The 23,723-nt window shown below is 35.6% G+C and overlaps 1 protein-coding gene across 4 annotated transcripts; it reads left to right on the forward strand.

Moving 5' to 3' along the window:
* The first annotated feature begins 4,272 nt into the window (after window positions 1–4,272).
* Window positions 4,273–14,612, forward strand: LOC108384858 (killer cell lectin-like receptor 2). 4 transcript variants are annotated; one of them, XM_017642088.3, is made up of 8 exons: window positions 4,273–4,638; window positions 6,025–6,129; window positions 7,427–7,516; window positions 8,490–8,729; window positions 10,477–10,619; window positions 12,158–12,264; window positions 13,145–13,285; window positions 13,384–14,612. In XM_017642088.3, the coding sequence occupies exons 1-7, from the start codon at window positions 4,386–4,388 to the stop codon at window positions 13,281–13,283; spliced, it is 1,077 nt and encodes a 358-aa protein (XP_017497577.3). In that variant the 5' UTR covers window positions 4,273–4,385; the 3' UTR covers window positions 13,284–13,285; window positions 13,384–14,612. The 4 variants fall into 4 exon arrangements, with proteins under 4 accessions (XP_017497577.3, XP_017497579.3, XP_017497578.3 ...); XM_017642087.3 differs by having other exon boundaries at window positions 4,279–4,644; XM_017642090.3 differs by lacking the exon at window positions 6,025–6,129 and having other exon boundaries at window positions 4,275–4,638.
* Window positions 14,613–23,723: the final 9,111 nt, after the last annotated feature.

The following is a 23,723-nucleotide window of genomic DNA, read 5'->3' on the forward strand; positions in this document are numbered from 1 at the left end:
CCCCTGGCAAACCACTGATCTTATTTTATGTCTCTGTAGTATTTTTGTTTTCTACAGTGTCATGGAGTTGTACTCAGACAGTCTGTGACTTTTTCAGATTGACTTCTTTCACTTAGTAATACACGTTTCCTCCATGTCTTTTAATGGCTTGATGGCTCATTTCTTTTTATCACTGAATGATACTCTAAGTCTGGATGTATCACAATTTATCCTTTCATCCACTGAAGGACATCTGGGTTGCTCCTAAGTTTTGACAATTATGAATAAAAATGCTAAAACGTGCAGGTTTTTGTGTGAACATTAGCCTTATTTTAACTGACTGTCTAGCATTATTTGGTGAAGAGCTAGAACAGAAAATGCAAAATATGTAGTAAAAATAAAGGCAAATGAGTGAGCTTAGAGTCTGAACTATGTGAATCAGAACCCGAAGAATAAAAGTGCTTAATTATGGCACTACTTCCCAGAACTATTTTCCCTTTCCACCTCCAAATAGGCATTATCCCTTAGCAGGGAGCCCAATCTAACATCCTTTTCTGGCCACTATTTTTTCACGCTTGCTTATTTTCTGAGGTGGTGCTCTTAATTTAGTTGCTTAGAAACTGAGGAAGAATGGGTACCTTTTGACCACTGGAGGTGACTTGGATAGAGGATTTTAACTCCCAGAGCATTGAAATAGCTTTTATTGTAAGGACAAGAAGGGCAAATGAAGTAGTTAATTAGGGGAACAGGAAACTTCAAACGAGGTCTTTTGAGTTTTTACTGTGAGCCAGAAAATTTGGTGTCAATGTCGTGAAGGTTAGACATTAGGATGAATGACCGCGGAGGTGGGAGCCTTCCCAGGGGAAGTTGCCCCTCCCAGTAGAGGGGTGCAGACCCTCTGTCCCTGGGAGCTGGTGGTTTTCTAGCCATCCTTCACTTCAGCCTGGAGCAGGAAGTACAGCATGCTACTGTGAAATGGTAAGCCATTGAGGTTTTCAAGTGTGACCGGAAAGCTTAAAGGTGTGACTAGAAGCTGTGTGCTAAGCTTCTAGCTGACAGTATTGTCAGGAAGGGATGGGGGTAAAATGTGTGGTTTCCCAAGTGAAAAAGGCCTTGCAGCAAAGCGTCCAGGAGATAAACAAATGCATGCTTTATATATTCATGTTGTGTTTTGCACAAAAGTGAATCCAAAAGAAACTACAGGAATATTCAAAATATTCTTGAAATGTCTAATCTTTTTGTTCTATTAACCAATCATAATAGATGAAGTTTCGTGCTTCCAGTTTTGTGCTTCTTTGATCAAAGAGCCATGCTAGGTGTTTCAAAATTATTCCCATTTGAAGTTACTACTGTTACATTCTGATGCTCTCTGTCTTCTCAGTTAAGAAAAAATTTGCTTTTTCCAGAAATCAGAGCTTAGTAATAAAAAGAAAATGGAGTTAGAGGAGCAGCCACACAATTTGGCTTTACAATTATTAATCTCATTCTGCCTCTCTCTAAAACAATGAAAAATCTTGATTTTGTAGTCAGCTCCTCTTGATGTTAACCTTGTTCATCCAGGCACACTTAGATATCACATCTCTTCAATGCACTGCAGTTACAGTAATGAATGAGACAGACATGGCACATACCTGATGGAGCTTATATAGAGGAGACAGACAAACGAGTGTAACAGGGTTCTGCACCTGTCTAGCGTCCCTCTTGAGAACTCTCCACCCTTCACCAGCTATAAGGATGCACATCAAAACAGAGAAGAGGCTCAACATTACCAGTATGTCCATGGGCAGTAAGATACAAATAACCAGATCTGAGGTCCCAGAATGATTTTCCTAGGGAGGTAGCATGTTGCCACATGGTTCCAAGCTCCTACATTGTATTAATGAGCCCTTGCCCTCTGTCTCCCCCACTTTCTTCTAATCATCTGAACTCCAAACCTGATGTGTTAGGGTAGAAAACCTTGCTCAGTGGTGTAAGAATTCTGGATTGCAATCCTGGCTCTTCCATTGTTTATTAATAACTTGGGAAAGAGAGAAAAAAATGAACATTACTTATTTGAGTTTAAGAAATCCCATCTGTTGTGCTAAGCTCACTAAATTCTTCTAAGTCTATGAAGTGAGTGACATTCTTACTCAATATGTGGGGAAACTGACACTTGGAGATTTGGAGTGACTTGTTCAAATTTTTACAACTAAGAAGGATTTCAATCTTGGGCCTCAATAATAATCTTTAATGTTTAATAAACACCTGCTATATATTTGCCAGGTCTAGTTAGATACTGCATATACCTTGTCTCAATGCTCACTGCAACTTTAGAAGGCAAAGACTGCAGTATTTTACTGTGGTGAATCTGAGCTTTAGAGAAGTGGAGTGACTTGCCTCCAGTCACACAAGCCAAAGCTGACATTTCAGGCCAGATCTGCTTGGTTCCAGAATTCAAGCTTTATGGCAAGAGGTTTTTTTTTTTAAATCCCGGCTCTTCTACATCTGTAGTGTCTCTGTGCTCTGTGTTTCAGCCAGGCCTGATTTTAAACATAGGTCCAGAATTAGCAATAATGTGTTGGAAAGTCAATTAACCTCTTACTGTTAATATTTGTTGCTTCATTTGCAAAATAGGGACACTGATAAATAGCTGTCATCATTAGGAGGTTATACACACAGTAGGTCCTCCGGTAAATAATACTATCTCTCTACCTTTTTAACAACCATTAATTTTTCTCCTACCGCTGCTTTAATGTTCTTTAAGCAGAACTATCATCCATCTATATCTATCTGTCTATCTAGTCTATCATCATCTATTTACATCTATCTATCATCATCTTGTGTATGTATGTATGTATTTATTTATTTATTTGTGGTCCTTGGGTAGAGGACTAGTTTCTCTCTGTTCTTTCAGATTGACAAAGTCAATCCAGGCTTAGGGTATAAATCCAGCAGAAAGTATTCTTGACATGTCCAGACTCCACTCATTGAACTTTGCTTATATTATTGAATTCAATTCATTCCTGGGAGGTATTTCAGCCAACTGCCTGCTCACTGTAACAAGTGGTAGGCCTCAGTGGTGATCAGAGATCAAGGAGGTTAAAGGGAACAGAAGTGGGCCAGTTCAGGGCCAAACAACAGTCAGGGTAACTGAGACTGGGTCCTAGTGGTAGAACATTCCATAACTGCGTTTATAAAGGAGTTTGGAGGAGAGGTGGGAGGCAGGGGCACACTGAAGAATGACACTTTCTAAAGTATGATGGCTTAGTTGTGGCTAGAGGTTGGTAAATGAAGAAAAGCATAAGCATGGATTTGGTCAGAGCCCAAAGAAGTGGTGGGTATGGGGATGGTGTTGCCTCTGCATAATAAATTTCCTCTTCTGTTCCCACTTTGCCCTCTTTCCTCCACCCTCCATATTAATCACTATCACCTGATTGGAAGAGCAGTTTGATTGATTTCACAGACCTGTATGTCCAAAGACTGACAAGGCCTGTGTCAAATGAAAATGAACCTCAGAGAGACTTGGGTGTATTTGGCAAGGTCTTGCTCACAGAAACAGTTACAGAAATGAATTTTAGCTGGGAGATTGTAGACCTTCATGAAGTGAGACTCATACAAAAAACTCAAGTAGAGGAGTAATTCCCAGTAGCTCTTCTTGCAACAAATGTGAACATTTTCACACACAACTAATGTTGTATAAATGGTAATAACTTTTCTAGAGGGTATATGACAATATGTATCAGAGTTCTTTAATGTGTATGTATGTCATGTTTAGAAATTTCATGTTTAAAAATTTTCCTAAGCAAACATTCAAAAGTCCAGGCCAAATATTTTTACACTAGCAAAAAATTGGAAATAGCCTAAATGTCTAACAGTAGGGGATTACCTAAATAAATTATGACATAGTCCACATGGGTATTAACTATTTATGGTTTTTAAAATCACATTTTAGATGAATATTAAATGAGGAAATGTTTATTAGAAAGTAATAGATCAAAAACATTGCATATGGAATGACACCAACTTTAAGAGTAAACATAATGTACAGATAAAAAACTAGAAAAATATACACCAAAACTTTTATAGTGGAATTTAATAGATGTTTAAAAATTTCTAAAGTACACTTATCTGCAATAAACATAGATGTAAAAAAGTTATCTTTTCAATAGCAACATAAAAGAGAAACATAACAGGCTACTTAAAAGTTAAATAATTTAGTCATATTATTTCTTGTGTAATGTGTATGTACATTTATACGTATACATTTTAATCATTTGTTTTAACTAGTAGTTTCTTTTAATAGTAGTGTGTTAATTTTTGTTAAAAATATTAGTTCTTGTTTTCTCCAAAGTTGTCTTCATTCATCTTTTCAGGCCTCAAGTATAGATTTTCAATGTTATGTTGAACCAAGTAATTGGTTAGTTGAAATGGAGGAAGACAAAGCTTATGACCATCTTTCCTTTTCCGTCAACATCAACTTTTATTATTCAATTTCCTTTTATCACTTTGGTCAAGAGGAGGGGCAGAAAATTTTGAGTTGGAGTCCCATTCAGACACAATTCATTTCTGCTTTCCATCTTACAGACCTTCACTTACCCACGGGACTCAGGGTTGGAAGGACTAACTTCTTCACCTCATTTTTGGGTCAGCTTTCTCCACTGGCATCCCTGCGAGTTGCAGGTACAGGTAATAACATCTGCTTTGCTTCCCTCAGATCTTTGTACCTGAGTATTTGATTAGTTTTATTTATAAAGAAAAAAATTGAGGAGTAAAACATTTTAGGGATATGGCATTTGATCACAGATAACTCAGCATGAATCTGGGATTCCTAGGAGAGAGCATTCTCTGTTAATGGCGTTAGCACTGAATTAACTCTGAAGGATGCATAAACTGTAGCTCAGCATTCAGGGGAAGTTATTTTCCTTTTTTTATTTGCTACAATTTTTGCTTTGTGTTGCCAAATTAAAGAAGAGGGATTTGGGGGTTTCATTACTTTTTATTTGGGCCTAATGATTTACATATCATCAGTCTTCAGAGTTCTGTAATACATAGGACTCCTTTTTCTCAGAAAGTTAGAAAGTGTGTATAATTAGGTTTAGAAAACTGTAAATTAAAAAAATATAGTTACATGTGCAATATGTTTTCCATATCTCTTGTTTCTGAAATATATTTTCACACTGATTAAAAAGCAAGGTAAATTTTAAATATATTTACCATTTAATAATTTTTTACATTGATATCATTAATGAATGAATCCTTTATTGATATTAACTAATGACTGCCTATTGGCAAATTTTATTTTCACATAGGTTTCTCCAGCAACATCACAGACTGAAAGATTATTTCTAAGGTTTAAATATACATGGAGTCATTTAGGATTAAAAATACAGATGTCTGGCCTCCAACCTAAGAGATTTTTATTCAGCACATCTTGCACTGGGCATTGTAATCTGGAATGTCAACCCTCAAAAATTATTTTGTAGATGGTGTATGCACTTTGAGAAACAGTCTGGTAGAGTCATAATTGAACAGAATGCAGAAATTTTTAAATATTTATTTGTATATTAGAACATATATTTTTCTTAAGCCAAGATACTCATATTTTTCAGAATCTCAAAAATGTAGAATTTTTGTTTTCTGAATTGATAGCTTTAAAAGTGTCTCCATACTTTGGGGGTACCAATTTTGTGTAATAACTTTTGTACATGTATGTTGAACATTTTGAGCTAAATTGACAGTATAAATAGGGCCCAGTCCATTCAATTTATTGTGTTATTTAAAAAAAATTTTTCCATATTTTCTAATAAACATGGCAGTAATCACTAGGAGTATAAATAACTTTAACAGATATCTTGAAAGGTTTTCCATTTCTTATGTAAACCAGGCACAGTCTACATCTTTAGCACTTGAAAGAGTTAATAAACACACACCCATATACACATACTGATAAACACACATATGCCTTAATCCTGGTATGTTCCTATAGAATTACATTTTAATTTTTTCTTAGACAGAAGTCATCCTATTGAAAGGTTTTAATGCAAAACATATTTCTCTTCTTACTAGACATGAGCAATGAGGAAGTGACTTATTCCACCCTGAGATTTCTTCCGTCTCCTTCAGAGTCACAAAATAGATTAAGGCCTGGTGGTACTCAAAGGCCTGACAAAGGTACATGTTTTGTGCACCCTCTTACAGATTGCCAAACATTTGAGGTTTGAAAAAAAAATTCCTATCTGTACTTCAGGTTCTCAGATGGCAATTTGAAGCCATAATGGTATAGAGTAGTAGAACAAGACTTTTTTTGTAAGTTAGTGAGAATGGAGGAACTAACGAACTTTTTAAAGATAGAGATGCTAATGGAATGTTTTCATTCAGATTTGGTTAAGAGGAATTCATGAAGTCTTTAAAGGTAAAGCACAGGCCACAGTCTTCAGGAAACGTATTTCCTAGAGAAATGAAAGTCTTACAGAATGTTGAAGAAATGAAAACTTGAGTGATAGAAGCAATGTTTTTATTAGGACAGAAGATACTTTAAAATGTCTTAAATATTTACCAAACCTTAATGGCAAATAAAGAAGCAAAATTTTCAGATCAAAGCAGTTTTCAAATTTTTCTCGACTGGTGGTTGCAGCAGGGGAAGGTGAGTGGGAGGATGGGTGAATGAGTGAAATAAGTTTAGGGGCAAAAAATTAGTGAGAATGTTTGACATCTTGATTTGAGTGATAGTTACATGAATGAACACACATGTCAAATTTCATCAAGCTGTACACTAGGATTTGTGTATTTTATAGTATGTACCTCAATAAATTAAAGACAAAAAACACCCCACATTTTTCTGTTCTTTCTCTCTGCCTTCAAATGTTATCACAAACTCTAAACTCAAAATAACTTTTTGTGTTTTAATTTAATAACAATTAGATATACAACTTCCAGATATTGACAACCTCAAAAGTAGGAGGATAAATAGAGCCTTGTCTGGAGAAAAACAGAACTGATGAAAAAGAAAGGAAAGTTGATTTCTAGAAACTCCTTTCAGGATAGACCTAAATTGCACTTACAGCTTCGGAATATCCACTACAGGCTACCAATTTCTGAAGAACATTGCTTGTGTTTTCCTTCTTCTTCATGGTTAGTTGTGGTCTCACACAGGAGTCCATATGTTCATGTGGATTCTCATAAATGTGGACGGAGCCTATTGTCATCCGTGCTTTTGTAAGGGATGCACTTTTAAGACCCTATAGGATTGTTCTTGCGTGTGGGATTTCTACAGTGGATGTATGTCAGTCAGAAATCTGAATCTTTAAAACTGTAATTACTAGAGTACAAATTCAAATCTATTTGTATGATGTATTTTGTAAAATGTTTAGCGATGAATGTCTCTCCATTTCGAATGGTATCCCAGGTAAAGGTTAGTAGTGGGCAGGCTCTGTCCTTGATGATTATTTCCTTCCTTCTTTATTTAAAGGGTTTTCAGTGCCCTGGCATCTCATTGCAGTGACTCTCGGGATTTTCTGTTTACTTCTGTTGATGGCAGTCACAGTGTTGGGGACAAAGAGTAAGTAACTGAAATACATCCTTCAAGCCTGTATAATAGCACTAACCACTAACCGTGCCAATGTTGACCATGTTCCATCAGTTGTTCCCTGGTTATGATCTGCCAATGCCCCATGTGGCTCTCTTGCGGTGATTTTTCTCCAGACACATCACAGTGTCATTTTCATTTTACTTACCTATTCAAGTGACTGAGGCTGTAATAAGCTGTCTCATTCTGTACAGTGCGTGGTAACATTCCTTCTGACACGGGACTTAGTTGTATTCTGTCTTCTGAGCTTCTGAGCTGTCATTGCGGATCTTAGCTAAACATTCTTTCAGAAACAACTATTCAAAAACATTATGACTTACTTTTGATTTTTTAAAAAGTGTATAATGAGGAAATAGCTTGAAAAAGAGTGATTCTGTACATGGATGTTAGAGGATCTTGAATCCAACCTTTATCTTTTATTTGAATTCCTTGATAGCCTTGGAGAAAATTACTAATATATTACACATAATAGTAACATTAATCGGTTACTCTTGTGTAATAAAATTACATATTTGGATCTTACTCTCTTTTCTCCCATGGATATTTCATCTACTCCAATAATAGTGATGCTATTTGTTCATGTTTCTTAGTGCAGATTTTCATACTCAGAAGATGTATTCCTAAATGTTAATAGCTGATTTTTACTTTGTACCTATTTGTAAATGACGTGCTAACTGTTAAAAAGAACCTAAACTGAATGGTAAGGTGTTACCATCATAACTCAGATATCTTATTTCATTTATTCTTCACTTATATTGCTAATAGAAATTTGATGTTTCCATTTCTGTGGTCAATTTATTGAGGTTTTACTTTCTAAAGGTCAAATTACCAATTAAAGTAATGAAATGGGTTGGTTATCAAAGTGAGACTTTTTATCTTGTCTTAAATTTCCACATTTAAGCATTATGAGTACTTCTGTGTACTATGTTTATGCTATTAATTTTAGTTTTTCAGTATTTTCAAGAAAAACATCAACAGGAGGAGATTCTACGAAACCTCAGTCAAAAGTACCACATTATGCGAAATGATTACTACATAAAGGAGCAACATTTAACAAATAAGTCTTTAGAATATGACATTTTCAAAAATGAAACCCTTCAGCAGAAAAAGGATCTGGACTTACTCTTTAGAGAAAAGAGAAGATGTCATAGAAAAAATATCTTTTCAAAGTCTTTGCAAAATACAGGTATGAAGGATTGCATGATATTTTCCCTTCTTCTACCGCCTTCAGAAGCTTTGAGGTCTAATAAACAGGCTTATGATATATGCTAGTGATCTTGGTCTACTAGAAAACTTTCTTTATGCCTCTTTGATGTAATGTGGGTATTTGGGTTGGCTTGTTTCACATATAGGCTTCAGACCCCAGGAACAACGTTTGAATTAATGGAGACCTATATTTCCCCAAACCATGGCAGTTCTTGTCTTCATCCTGCTCCTAGAAGGGGAAGTAGTATGTCAGCTCCTCTGAACATCTGGGCCATTTGGAACCCGTGAGCAAATTAGACATGCCCACTTTATTGCTGACATGAAATATAGAGTCTGTTAGTGGAAATATACTTAGGCTAAAATGGGCACAAGACCTTTTAATTGGATACTGTTGTAAAGATAATGGTGTGTATGTGTTTCCATTATGCCCTGACTTGAGCTAATTGGTCTATATACTTCCTGTGGCCCATCTGCAGGATTTGCCGTAAGGGTGACGTTGGTGCATTCTGTGTGCTGACACCACTAAAACAGCCAAGAGATAAGAATATTAAATCTCACGCAACAAATTCTTATCACGTATAACAATGGAATGAATTGACCCAGTTAGTCAACAACTACCAAATATTTGCATAGAATTTAGAGTTTACAGAGATTTTGCCTATTTGGTATCATTTAGATATGGTTGTCAGTAGAAATTTACTGTCTCTTTGGTTAAAGTATCAATACTGTTTTAAAATTTGGTATATTATAAAATATATGAGGAAATGAAAAAGTTCTCAAGAATAATGTTTCTTTTGTTTAGAAGGCATTCCAGAAACCTTCTTGTCTTTTTAAAACAGCTTTATTGAGGTATTATTAATATGCAAAAAAGTGCACATATTTAATGTAAGTAACTTGATGACATTGGACATGGGCATGTATCTGTAAAAACTGTCCACAAGTAGGATAATAGATTTATCTATCATGTCCAAAAGTTTCCTCGTGTCCCTTTTTTTCCTTATGGTAAGAGCATTCACTCGAGATCTACCCTTTTAACAAGTTTTTAAGTACACAATTCAGTATTGTTAATTACAGGCTCTATGTCATACAGCAGATCTCTAGAATTTATTCATCTTTCATAACTGAAACTGTCTATCCATTGAACAACATCTCCCCATTCTCCCTCCCCCAGCCCCTGCTAACCTCTATCCTGAGTTCTAACTTTCTGTTTGAGTTTCATTCTTTTTTATTTTTGTTTATTTTTTGTTCATTTTTAAAAATTGAACCATCATTGACATACAATATTATGTTAGTTTCAGATGTACATAGTGGCTATTTTTTATGTCTCATATAAGTGGACTCATGCAGGGTTTGTCCTTCTGTGATTGGCTTATTTCACTTAGCATAATGTCCTCGAGGTGTTATATCCATGCTCTTGCAGGTGACAGGATTTCCTTCTTTTTAAGGCTGAATAATATTCTATTTTACATATATGCCACATTTTCTTTATCCATTCATCCATGGATGAATATCTGGGAAGTTTCCATATCTTGGCTATTGTGAATAATACTGCAATGAACATTGGAGTGAGATATTTCTTGTCACTCCAGAATCTTGGTGAACCTCATATTATTATTATTGATAGCTATTAAGATTTTCTTTAGTTATGAAGGGCTGATAACTATATTGCTCTGTTTAACAGAATACCAGATGACAAGAAGCTTAATATTTCACCTTATATTCTGTAGGCAAAATCTATGAAGACCACTGGTCCTGTTGTGGAGCGAAGTGTTATTATTTTACCACTAAAAATCAAGACTGGAAGGAATGTAAACAGACTTGCCAAAGTTGCAGTTGGTCTCTTCTGAAGTTACATGATGAAGATGAACTGGTACCCGGGGCTGTTGCATTCACTTTCATTGTCGTGGACTCTGTCTCTCACCCTTGGACCCAAGATATTGAGGATGTGTTGTGGGGGCAGGGAAGGGGGAGTCCAGAGAGAGGGACCTTCAGTTTTTTCTTTGTGTTGTATCTGTTGAATGAGCAAAAATTGTATAGTTAAGAGACTCCCAGGAGACCCCTGCCTTCTAACAGATATTATCTTGCTACTTACTAAGCATTCAATGCATATTACCTTTCATGATGACCATTATTATTTCTAAAATGGAAACTCCCTTGAAGAAGCAAGTTGGGTCTTTGCAAACATCTGCCTTTCTAAGGAGTCTGCAGGACTACCACTCACAAAGACGTGTGCCTTTCCTTCTATGATGTATTTAACCCTTTGGTAAATTGCAGCCTGGAAGCAGCAGTTATTTATATCTACAAGGTGGCAACTACGAATCCAGAGGCAACATAGTCTAGTAGTTACTATTAGGAATCCAGGAGCTGGGCTGCCAGAAATCAAACCCACTCCTGCCACTTAGTAGCTTGGTACCTTGGGTAAATTACCAAACCTCTCCCAGCCTCACTTTTCCCATCTGCAAAATAGGGATAATGAGGAACATAAAATTGATAACAGTTTTACAAATTAGCCTCATGGTGATCTTCATTACAGCTGTAGATAACTTGATCAGTATTTGTATATATTATATCAAGATGCATATTTTCCAAAAAGAATTATAAAAAGGCAACAATATAAAAATTATCTTTTTAATTTATTACTAATAAAAACTATCCACACACATAAAATATGTTTGTTATGGGGAAATGTTTGCAAATTTCAGCCTGACAGCTCTATTTATCATTTAGGACAACAACACAAAATGTATATGTGAATCTAATAGCTGTTTTAAAATCACAGTACATACGAATTTGTATCGTCATAAACTAATTTTCTATATTGCAGTAAAATATTTCAATTTAATTCTATATTTAAAAATGCATTCAATCATTTAATCAGACATTGTGTGATTGGCACTCTGATGGGTTATATTTTTGGACGTAATAAATATTTCTCAAAACTGCCACTTTCCTATCACCCCTTCCAGCTACTAAACTATACAGCACGGCTTTCTCTTCTGAGGCTGAAGCCTCTAATGCACACCTCCTCACATACACTTGTGATTTGAATAAGTTTGTTTTGAAGATTCCACTTTTATTTAAGAATATGTAATCATTGTTCTACATCTTTAAATATTTTTCTGGACCGTGATTTTGAATAGTTTTGTAAAGTATCATAAATTATTTAACAAATCTTCTCTTGTTAGATATTTAGATTTAGAATTTTTCCATGTTTTTAGTAATCTATGAGATTGGCAGCCATTTTTAACATAAATAAATACTCTGCTAGGAGGAAATTACTTTGGAAAATGAAATTTTTCTGGAATCGAGGGATGTCATACAATCAAGCAACTGGGCCCTTGACTGATCCTTCTAATTCATTTAATAGATGGAAATTTAGTCACATGATGTGTTTTCTTTCCTTTATAGGTCTTCGTTCAATCCCAAGCTTATCAAAATAACTATTGGATTGGATTATCATATAATAAAAGGGAAAGTAAATGGAAATGGATTGACACTGACATGTCTTCTGGAATGTAAGTCTCTGGAATGCATTCAAATTCTAATATTGGTGTTGGAATGGAAGCACTGTTTCTCAAAAGAATCTTCCCTTAATCCACACAGTTTAACTCATTTTCAAGTAGAAGTCATTGGTAAGCATAAGTAGAGTGATTAAGAAAGTGTTTTAGGAAGTATAGTTGAAAAGGAAGAAAAATGTCATACCGAGTTATTAATAAGATTATGATGCTAAATACATACTCAGAGTATGTGTTGTGATGCACACAAAATGAAACAAAATCATAAAGTAAGTGATATGAAGTGATTGGGTCATCCTGACTTAGCCACAGTGATCCCTCCCTCCCACAACCTCAGATGAATTTTTTGAGTATCCCCAAAATTCATTTGAAAATCCCTTCCATGCAGTCCTTGACTTAATGGTTCAACCTATGATTTTTCCACTTCATGGTAATGCAAAAGCTACATGCATTCAATAGAAATTGTGCTTCCAGTTTTGACTGGGATCTTTTCCTGAGCTAGTGACGGGTGTTGGGATCCCTTCTTCCAATGCTGGGCAGGTTAGGTATATAAAATGCACTTTTGACTTAATGATATTTTCAACTTATCTTTGGGTTTATAAGGACATTGTCCCTTTGTAAGTTGAGGAAGATCTGTGTATTAGTTTATATTATTTCTAAATATAAATACATGTGAGTACATACACACAGGAACACACCTTGGTTTTGAGATGAGGAGGTACTAGCTGATATGTCTGACTGGCCCTCAGAGACCCTGTCAGCGGAAAGTTAGCCAGTGATCATGTGACATTCGCTATTCCAACACAGTCTATGATTATGATTTATGTTACGGAAAGCTTCAGAATTAACCAGTTGGCCATTTATGTTTTCTGTCCTACAGGAGTTTTACATTAATGAGTTTGCCTTTTGGGAAAGGGGAATGTGCATTTTTATCTTCAACAAGAGTAACAACTATTGATTGCTCTAATACCTACAAGTGTATCTGTGAGAAGAGGATCATATTTTCTCCGCCTCCTTAAAGGTGAAATTAAATTAAGTAATTTTTGTTTGTTTCCTGTGATAATATATGATTACTTACAAAATACTATTTTTGACAGAGGACTTTTTTTTTTTTGACAGGAGGTCCGTTTACAGAAACAGATGAGCTGGAAAAGAAAGAAAATTTCTTTTGGGCAATGATTTAAGAGATCAGATGCCATGTGTCTCCTTGGGGGAGCAAGAAAGATTTTGTCTTTGAAGAGCAGTTACACTGCTCTTCAATGGCCCTGAAAAATTCTCTTTTTCTTTCCCTGAACCAGCTACAGAACCAATTAGAAAGCTCTCAAAAATAGCCTGGGTATTTTCCTTATCAAGAAAATGAGTCAATTCAATAGCCTCGGGCTCTCAGAGAAGACACAGTTAATGATTAAAAAATAGTTATCTTGCACCCTTCTCCCATCTACATGCTTACTTCTCATTTTAAAAACTTAAAAACATTTTTGCTATAATTTCAAACTTACTGAATAGTTGAAACAATAGTATAAGGAGCTCTCATATAACCCACAGTGACCATTTGCTTACATTTTGTTCTATCGGCTCTTTACAGTTCTCCCTCCTTCCCCGTCTGCCTCCCCTGCTCTTTGACGATTCTTTTGGTATAAATGAGGGGCATTCCATTATGTCCCTTTGTCTAAATATTTTAAAAGAACAAGGATTTGTCCTGTACAATCATATTACAATTTTCAAAACCAGGAAATTAAGCACTGATACAGTGCTATGATTTCATCTGTAAACCATATTCAAATTTTGTCAACTGTCCCAATAATGTCATTTATACGTGTTTTTTGTCCATGTTCAGGATCATGTGAAAGATTTAGTTGTCCTGTATCTTTAGTGTCCTTTAATCTGGGACAGTTCTTCAGGATTTCTTTGTCTTTCCTGACATTGACAACATTTTAAAAATCAAGTTTATTGAATTGTATTTTCATGCAATAATATGCATCCATTTTAAGTCATGAAGTCAATGGGTTTTTAACAAATGTATACACTTCTTTATCACCATCAGATCAAGACGGAACATTTCCATCACCTCCAAAACTTCCTTTCCCTGCCTCACCACCCACCTGGCCCCATGCAACCACAGATATGCTTTTTGTCACTATTAATTAGTTTTTTCTATTATAGAATTTCATACATCAGGCACTCTGATATGTGGCTTCTTTATGTCCAGCATGTTTTTGAAGTTAATCCATGTTCTTTTGTGTATCAGTCGTACATTCTTTCGGTTACAATTTGCTCACCCACCTATGGGCATTTGATGTATTTTCTATTGGGAGCTATTATGAATAAACCTGCTGTGACTAGCATAAGTTTCTGTGTCTTTTCATTTCTTTTTGTTAAATACCTAGAAGTTTGATTGTCAAGTCCTATGGTAAGTGCATATTTCATTTTATAAGAAATTTCTAGTTTGTTTTCCAATGTGGTTCCATCATTTTACTTTTCCAGTAACAACATAGGTGAGTTCCAATTGCTCCATATCATTGCCAATACTTGATATTGTCAGCCTTTTTAATTTTAGCTATTATGGTGGGTAGGCAATGGCATCTCATTGTGGTTTACAATTCATGTTTCCCTAAAGACTGATGTCACTGAATAACCTTTTGTGTGTTTATTGGCCATTTGTATATTTTCTTTTGTGAAGTGTCTATTCAATCTTTTCTCTAAATTGGGTTTGTCCATCTTATTATATAAGACTTATCTTTATATAATTTGGATACAGTCTTTTGTTAGATATACATATTGCAAATGCTTTCTCCTGGTCTGTCTTCCCTTTTCATATTCTTAATGGTGTCTTTCAAGGAGCAGAAGTTTTAAAATTTTGAAGAAGCCTAATTTATCATTTTTTCCTTTTTTGCTTTTTGTGCTTTTCTTTGCCTGGATCAAGATCACAGATACTTTTCTTGTATGTTTGCTTCTAGAAGTTTGTAGTTTTAACTTACATGTTTAATCTATGCCCATTTCAAGTTAATTTTTGTGGGGGTCAAGGCTCACTATTATTTCATATAGATGGAGATCCAGGTTTCAGGGGTTTTTTTTTTGCTCTATTTGTTGAAAAGACTTTCCTATCCTTCACTGAATGACTTTGGTGCCTTTGTAAGAAGTTGATAGACCATATCTGTGCATCTATCTCTGGATTCTCCATTCTGTCTCAGTGATCTATAGGCCTATATTTGCAGTATACTATAGTGTCTTAATTATGGTAGCTTTATAATAAGTCTTGGAACCAGATGTGTTAATATTCCAAATTTGTTCTTTTTTCAAAAGTATATTGACTATTCGGGGATCTTGCATTTTATAAATAATTCTTCAAATATGCCCTGATGAAATTTTGACTGGGGATTGCATTGAATCTATAGATAAGTTTGGGAGAATTGCCATCTTAAAATATTGAATGTTAGGATTCATGAACCTGATATATCTCTCCACTTACTTAGATTTTCTTTAATTTCTACCAGCAATGTGATACATTTTAGAGCATAGGTCTTAATACACATTTTGTTAAATTTATATTTTTTGATGCTATTATAAATGACATCTAAGATTTTTTTCAATTATTTGCTGTTAAGTTATTGAAATACAATTGGTTTTGGTACATTGATCTCTAGTCCGAAAATCTTGCTGAATTTACTTACTTCTAGTAGGTTTCCAGTAGGTTTGGTGTTTTGTTGTTTTTTTAGTAGATTCCTTAGAGTTTTTCTTCTCTATGTGCACAATCATATCCTGTGAGAATATAGAAAGTTTTGCTTCTTCCTTTCCTTCCTTTTTTTCTCTTGTTTTATTGTACTGACTAGGACTCTGGTGCAATGCTGATGAGAAGCAATGGTAGTAGGCATCCTTGCCTTGTTCCCAATCTTACAAAGGAAACTGTTTAGTCTTTCACTGTTATGTGTGAAGTCAGCTTTAGGTTCTTTATAGATCCTCTTTATCAAGTTTAGGAAATTCTCCTTCTTGCTGATTGAGACTTTTATCATGAATGGGAGTTGTATTTTGTTGTATAATTTTTCTGTATCTATTGAGATGATTATATATAGATTTTCTCTTTTAGTCACTTAACATGATACATTGAGTGATTTTTGAATGTTAAACAAAACTTGCACTTCTTGGATAAATTCTACTCAGTCATGCTGTATTTATTATCCTTTTTTTAATATGTTGCTAGATTTACTCAGGTAATTATTAAGGAATTTTGTACTTATTTTCATGATGATATTGGTCTGTTCATTTCTCTTTTTAAATGTCTTTTACTATTCATGGTATTGGAGAAATACTGGCCTTATATATTCATTTGGAATATTTTTGATCATCCATCTGTGTTTTAGAGAGGATAGGATTTGTATTTTCATTCCTTAGCTGGACAGATTTGCTGGTGCAATAATCTGGGTCTGAAGTTTTCTTTGGGAGGCGGTATCTGATTAGGAATGCCATTTCCTTAATAGATTTAGGACTATTTAGACATTCTGTTTCTTGTAGGTTATAGTAATCTTTATCTTTCAAAGAATTTGTCCATTTTGTCCAAATTGTCAAATTTATTGTCATGCTGTTTTTCCTGGTTGTATTAGCTTCCTAGGGCTGCTGTAACAAAATACTACAGATTTGATGGCTTAAAACAATCAAAATTTATTCTCTCAGTGTTCCAGGGGAATACACTCCAAACCAAGGCGTCACTATGCTTGCTCTGAGACTCTGGGTCAAATCTTCCCTTGCCTCTTCCTGGCTTCTGGTGGTGGCCACTGACCCTTGGTGTTCTTCGGCTTGCATCTGCACCTCCCAGGTCAGGCTTCTGCCATCACGTGTCGCTCCCCCTGTATGTCTCTGTTTTTACATGCAGTTTCCTCTTCTACTAATGTCACCCATCATATTGGGTTAGGGCCCACTCTCATGACCTCATCTTAATTTGGTTACACGTACAAAGACCCTAGGTCACTTTCTTAGGTGCAGGGGTAAGGTCTTACACATATTTTTTTGGACGACACAATTCAACCCATAGCAATAATGTTCCCTTATTATCTGTTTACTGTTCATAGGCTCTGTGATCATGTCCTTTCTTTTCTGATGTTGTTTGCATTTATATATTGTTGCATATGTGTTTCTTTCTTGATCAGTTTAGCTGGAGATTTATATCAATTTGGTTGATTTTTTTGTTTGTCCATTCTCCATCATATTTATTTAATCTTTTACTCTGTTCTTTCCTCTCTTCTATTTATTTTGAGTATAACTGCTTTTAATTTTGTTCTTCAGTAAAAGCTTATATATCTTCTTGTCAAACTTAGATCTTTACCTAGATGATATCAAAGTTAAACAGAAAGTTCACAGAGTTTTTCATATGAAGGTATAAGCACCACTCCTCACTGGCAGTATCCTGGATAGTTTGTATGCTTTCCCTGGTCTCTCAGCCCCATCTGTGTCATTGACCAGGATGCTTGCCTTAGCTTCCTAGCCACAGCACCCCAGCAATGCTTGTTCTCTACCCATGATTGTAAAATGAGGTTATCATAACCTGTACAATGGCCAGACTCAGGCATGGCCTTCATTGTGTCCACTCAGCAGGAGCCACAGCAGATGCAGTGCTCCAGGCTGAGCAGATCCCTCAGAAACTGTGGCTTTCCAGACGTTGCCTGAGGGTACAGGTAACAGTCTACAAATGCAGGGATGTAAAGGCCCTCCAGGACAAAACTTCACCAGAAACAGACAGGAATGAGGCTGTTACAGTATTAGGTGTGGAAAATATGTTACCTACCCATGAGAAAGAGAAAATTGATGCTGTTGTTAAGGAAATTATGGTATAGAACACTGGGACTCAAAAAATCTTGGTTGTTTGAGTTTACGAACATTTGGATTGTAAGGTTGAAATGAGTTTCACTAATAGGGATTTCTGCATGATTTTCCTTCTTCTGTGGAATCCTGTGTTTTAGCAGAGAAGAAGAGCATGTGTGGGCAGCAATTTTTGGAGAGGTGTTGCCTTTTGAAAAGTGTCTTTTTCCTCTTTCTAGAAGCAGGGGATTGAATTGTGTGGACATGCACCGGGGCTTGAAGAGTTCTGGGCACCATAGGCCTAATGGTGTGTTAGGGAGATGAGGAGAACTTTTTCCTAAGAATAACAGAAGAGATCTGGCTGCAGGTCTGGTCCATGGTGTTTTGCTTGCTAAACATTTAGATTGTAATACTGATGAAGGAGAGACATTGAAAATCATTTTCAAAGCTGAAAGGTGAATGGAAATGCTTTCAGTGAGGTAATGACAGTGAACCCCTTCACTTTTTTAGGCTGCCAGGGCTGCTGAGCTTAGCAGCTCTCTCCTCATCCCCCGCAGAAAACCCCCAGTGTGCCTCCTGTGGACTCTTAACTAGCCACATCCTCTCTCCTTATTCATTGTCTGGTATCACTGTGAGCACACACTGGCCCTCTGGAGGCAAAAATCTAGCCTACCCCAGTTTTGTCCCCATGTATCATATTTAAATTTTGTGCATGATCTCCCTTGAATATAAAAAAATGATTTTGCAGAAAGGACTTTTATTTGGAGTCTGACAAAACATTTTCTTTTATTCTTTATAGGCAAGTGGGATGAGAATGGACACAATTTGCTCTCTTACTTCTTACCTATACAAGAATAAACAAGTACTAACATTTACTACAGAAAGTCATAGGCATTTTATATGCCCTTGATGAGTCACCTAATGCCCCTACAATGGAGTCTCTTCAAATATAAAATGACGGTAACAATCCCATTATCCAGTCAGCTGAGGATTCGATGTGGTGATTTATTTAGAATGACAACAATAACAAAACCCCATAAGCCCACCAAAACTATTCCTGGCACATGGATTCCGGAAATGCTAGTTTGCCTCAGCTAGCGAACAATGAAATATAGATAGGGCAGCCCAAAGAATGGTCCCATACTTACTCGTCTTGGAAGGAAGTGAAATAACATTAAGAAACAAAAATAGCAACAAATGAATTCTGGGCTCAATCACCGGACACTTTAATCCAGCATCAGATTCTTACGTGAGTGTTTATCCCTGCAGCGGTACTGGGAGACGCTATACCCAAGAGACTGGATTTAAAGTGAACCAGGGCTTCCAAGGTAAATCATGAATCGGTGTTATTTAAAAAATTGATCTTTCGCCTTGTCCCCAGATCTTGCATGAAATTGAAGAGAGAGAGGTGGCCCTGTGGCAGTCCCCCTGCCTTGCACGGTGACGCGTTCCTTGCTCTGGGCCCCGTGGTGCACAGTGAGCTTTTTTGAGCCCGAGACTTCCTGTGTGGCTTCAGCTCGAGTACCGAGGTAGCTCCAGCTACTTTTATTTTTCTGCTGGGCTAGATACATTGATAACTTCTCAGGAAGTATCTGGGTCTATTTCTGTTTTATTTTCGTACAGTATTTTGTAGTATCTTCTATACTGGACTTCCTTTTTTTTTAATTGAAGGACCCCTGATACACAATTGTATATTGGTTTCAAATATTACAACACAGTGGTTCAACAGTTCCCCGTATTATTAAATCCTCACCTGACTAGTACAGTTACTATCTGTCGACCTAGGAAGATGCTACAGAATCGTGGGCTGCGGTCTCCTGCTGCACTACCATCCCTGTGACCAGCCTTCAATATGATCGAGAATGTTTGTGCACCTTTATCCCCCTCACCCTCCTCACCCACCCACCCCAGCCCCTCGTGGTGTGACTCATTTGTTTCCTACGTTAGTACCAGTGAATTTGCACCAGAATTTCCTAGAGGGCTTGTAAAAATACAGATCGTTGGGCTCCACCTCCAACTTTCTGACTCAGTGATTCCAGAGTGGGGCCCAAGAATTCACATTTTTTAACAGTTCTCAGGTCCTTATGCTTCTGGTTCCCAGGACCACTCTTGAAGACCTGCTTTTGTTTATTTTCAGTGATCTCCCAACGAAAGTATTAATTACACTGACCAATAATCTTTGGTTGTTCTGAGAATTCACTCCTTGGGATTGTTTTCTCTGACAAGAGAAACTGCTGTTCATTTCTTCAGAGTGCCAATTAGGTTTTCCATTTCAGCCTTATTTTCCAATTAAATGCTATTTCTGCAACAGAGTCTGCTCTCAGAGTGAAGGGTTATTTTTTTCCCCCTCATTAAGGTTTAGCTTCTTCCTTCTATGGCAGAAGATCCCTGCTTCTCTTGTCCACATGGAAATTCTATTTGTGAGCACGAAGTTCCGTTCAGTTCCATCTTCGTTAGGGGTCAAGATTAACCCTTTGTGATTCCAACCCCACACAGAATGCCCAAATTTCCTGCCTTCTCTTGGGGAGAGCTTACACATGTCCAGAACTACCCAGGAGATAAATTGCCCAAAGATGAGAGACAGGTGGTAGAAAATGCAGACCCAGGAGATTTATTTCCTGCTTTCTGCTCCATTGTGTTCTTAGTTGTTACCAAGCATTCCCACTCATCTTGTATCTACTTTCTCTTCCCCAGTGCCTGGAGAAAAACATCAGGTTCAAGTGTACTTCTCCCTCAGTCTCCTAGAGAATGTTCTTGGCATGTTTGCTTCAGTTTTGCCCCAGGCTGGTCAGAAACAGTGCCTTTCAGTCTGTGTGAGGAGGGAAAAACTCAGGCAAGAAAACAATTATGGTAATAGCCCTATAACTCTGTCTCTCTGTATTTATATATTCACTCATATATACATTAGTTCATTCATATATTCTTTCTTCATTCAGCAAATATTTATTGAGCCCTGTGTGCCTTAGGTTAACACCAACCACTAGTTCTTAGAAGGGATTAGTTTCCCTCCCCATATACTATTTTCTAATTAAATTAAAATGGTATATGTATTTAAATATGTAGATGCAAATTAAACATGCATTTAAGTGTACGCTGTTTTAGCATGTGTATGTCAAATGTGCTGAACATATGTGTTACAGGCTTTATTTTTCATCTGATGATGCAGAATTTATTATCTAATGCAAATGTACAGTTTTTCTTTATCTCATAATCACCAAGAATTAAAATATACTTTTCTTAAAGTGTTACGCTTCATTGAATATATGTCTGGAGTCTCTAACAATGTTTTTCAGTTGTATGTACTCCTCTACTGTGTCAACTTGATCACATATATGACATGTGAAATTTAAAAAATGTTCAACATTCTTAAGTGCATGACAGTTGCAGTTAAAACATATCTATAACAGAACTAAAAATTATTAGAGATTGCTATAATGCATAAAGGTACAAAGAAGAAATATTTCACCATTGGTAATCACTGAAAAATTCTTTTAAACTCCCTTCTAGTCATTGCTTTTCTTGTTTAAATTGACAATAAAAAATAGATTCTTTATAAGAACTTGAAATTGCAGAGAAGTACAAAGAAGAAAGTTTTAAAAAATATAAAATGTTATATACCATAATCATTGTGAAATATAATTTATAGCATATAATAGGCTATATAGATAGATAAATAGGTGCGTACATAGATGATAGAAATGCACTTTGTAAAATGGGATCATATAACTGCTTTAATTGTAAAACAGTATTACATTTTATTTCAGCAGCATCTAGTAGGAAATAATCTATTAAAAATAAAAGAAATTAACACTTCAAATGAATACTTCCTCAATATAAAACATTATTTGCTAGAATTTACCTATTATGGTTATATAGCTTGCAATTATTTCCCCCTATTCCATATGTTGTCTTTCAATTTGTTGATTATTTCCTTTGCTGTGCAGAAGTTTCATACTTTAATGTAAGTCCCACTGTCTATTTTTGTTCTTGTTGCCTGTAGTTTGGTTATCATATTAAAAAATTATTGTCAAGAAAATGTGAAGGAATTTTAATCTTATGTTTTCTTTTAAGAATTTTATGATTTAAAATCTTACATTTAAGTCTTTTATCCAATTCAAGTTGAGTTTTGTGAGTGGTGTAAGATAGGGGACCAATTTCAATCTTTTGCATGTGGATATCCAGTTTTCCCAGAACCGTTTATTGAAGAGACAATCATTTCCCTATTTAATATTTTTGGTGCCTTTTCAAAGGTTAGTTGACTGTATGTGTGTGGATTTATTTCTGGGATCTCTCTTCTGTTCCATTGATCTGTGTGTCTGTTTTTTTGTGTCAATACCATACTGTTTTCATTATTATAGTTTTGTAATGTGGTTCCAGATGTATGGAAATGGAAAAATGATATAAGATATGAGATATAAGAAAAAAGAAAGTTCTCCAATAAACAATCTAATGTTACATCCCAAATAACTAGAAAAAGAATAGAAACTAAGCTCAAAGTTAGCAGGAGGAAGGAAGTCATAAAGATTAGAGCAGAAATAATAAAACAGACAATAGGAAAACAATAGAAAAATTAACAAAACTCAGATTTGGTTCTTTGAAAAGATAAAAAACTGACAAACCTTTAGTTAGACTAACCAAGAAAAAAAGAGAGAGACCCAAATAAATAAAATTAGAAATGAAAGTAGAGACAAATGACATGAAGACTACTGTGAACAAGTATATGCCAAAAATTGGACAACCTAGAATAAATAAACATTTTAAAAATGTACAATCTACAGAGATTGAATAACAAAAAAACAGAAAATCTGAACAGATCTATAACAAGTAAGGACATTGAGTGAGTGATCAAAAACTTCCCAACAAAGAAAATCTCAATACCAGATGATTTTACTGGTGAATTTTACCAAACATTTAAAGAAGCATTAATACCAATCCTTCTTAAATTCTTCCAAAAAAATGAAAGCAAGGAATATTATTAAGTGTTTTACAAGGCAAGTATTACTTTGTTCCCCAAGCCAGAGAAGGCTACTGCAAGAAAAGAAAAATACAGGTCAATATTCATGATAAGTATAGATGAAAAAATTCTCAACAAAATATCAGCAAACAAAAATTCAACAGCACCTAAAAGGATTATACCCATTGATCAAGTGTGAGTCACTCCCAGGATTCAATGATGGATCGACATGTACAAATCAATAAATGTGTTCTATCACATTAATAGAATGAAAGATAAATATCACATAATCATGATAATAAATGCAGAAAAAGCATTTTGCCAAATACAACATCTTTCCATCATAAAAACCCTCAACATACTGATTATACTGAGTGTCCTACAACATGATGAAGGCTTTATATGATAAGACCCTAGCTACTCAATGGTGAAAGTTTGGAACTGTTCCTCTCAGATCAGGAACAAGGCAAGGGTGACCACTCTCACCACTCCTATTCAACATAGTGCTAGTAGTCCTAGCCAGCTATTAGGCAAGAAAAAGAAATACAAAAAACACCAGAATCAGAAAGGAAGAAGTACTATTGCAACTATTTGTTGATGATATTATTTTACATAGTATAGGAAGATCCTAATGACTTCACCAAAAACTGTTAAATCTAATAGACAATTAAGGAAAAGATGGTATTTAGGCAAGTGGATCATTGCTCAAGCAACG

Source organism: Manis javanica, chromosome 15 (genome assembly GCF_040802235.1).
Source record: "Manis javanica isolate MJ-LG chromosome 15, MJ_LKY, whole genome shotgun sequence".
NCBI lineage: Eukaryota > Metazoa > Chordata > Mammalia > Pholidota > Manidae > Manis > Manis javanica.

Bases quoted from the DNA above. Each gene is read 5' to 3' on its own strand.
- LOC108384858 (XM_017642087.3), top strand. From the start codon at position 4,386: ATGGAGGAAGACAAAGCTTATGACCATCTTTCCTTTTCCGTCAACATC. The intron at 7,517-8,489 runs GTAAGTAACTGA...TATTAATTTTAG, and splicing joins CACAGTGTTGGGGACAAAGA to TTTTTCAGTATTTTCAAGAA. The intron at 10,620-12,157 runs GTACCCGGGGCT...TTTCCTTTATAG, and splicing joins TACATGATGAAGATGAACTG to GTCTTCGTTCAATCCCAAGC.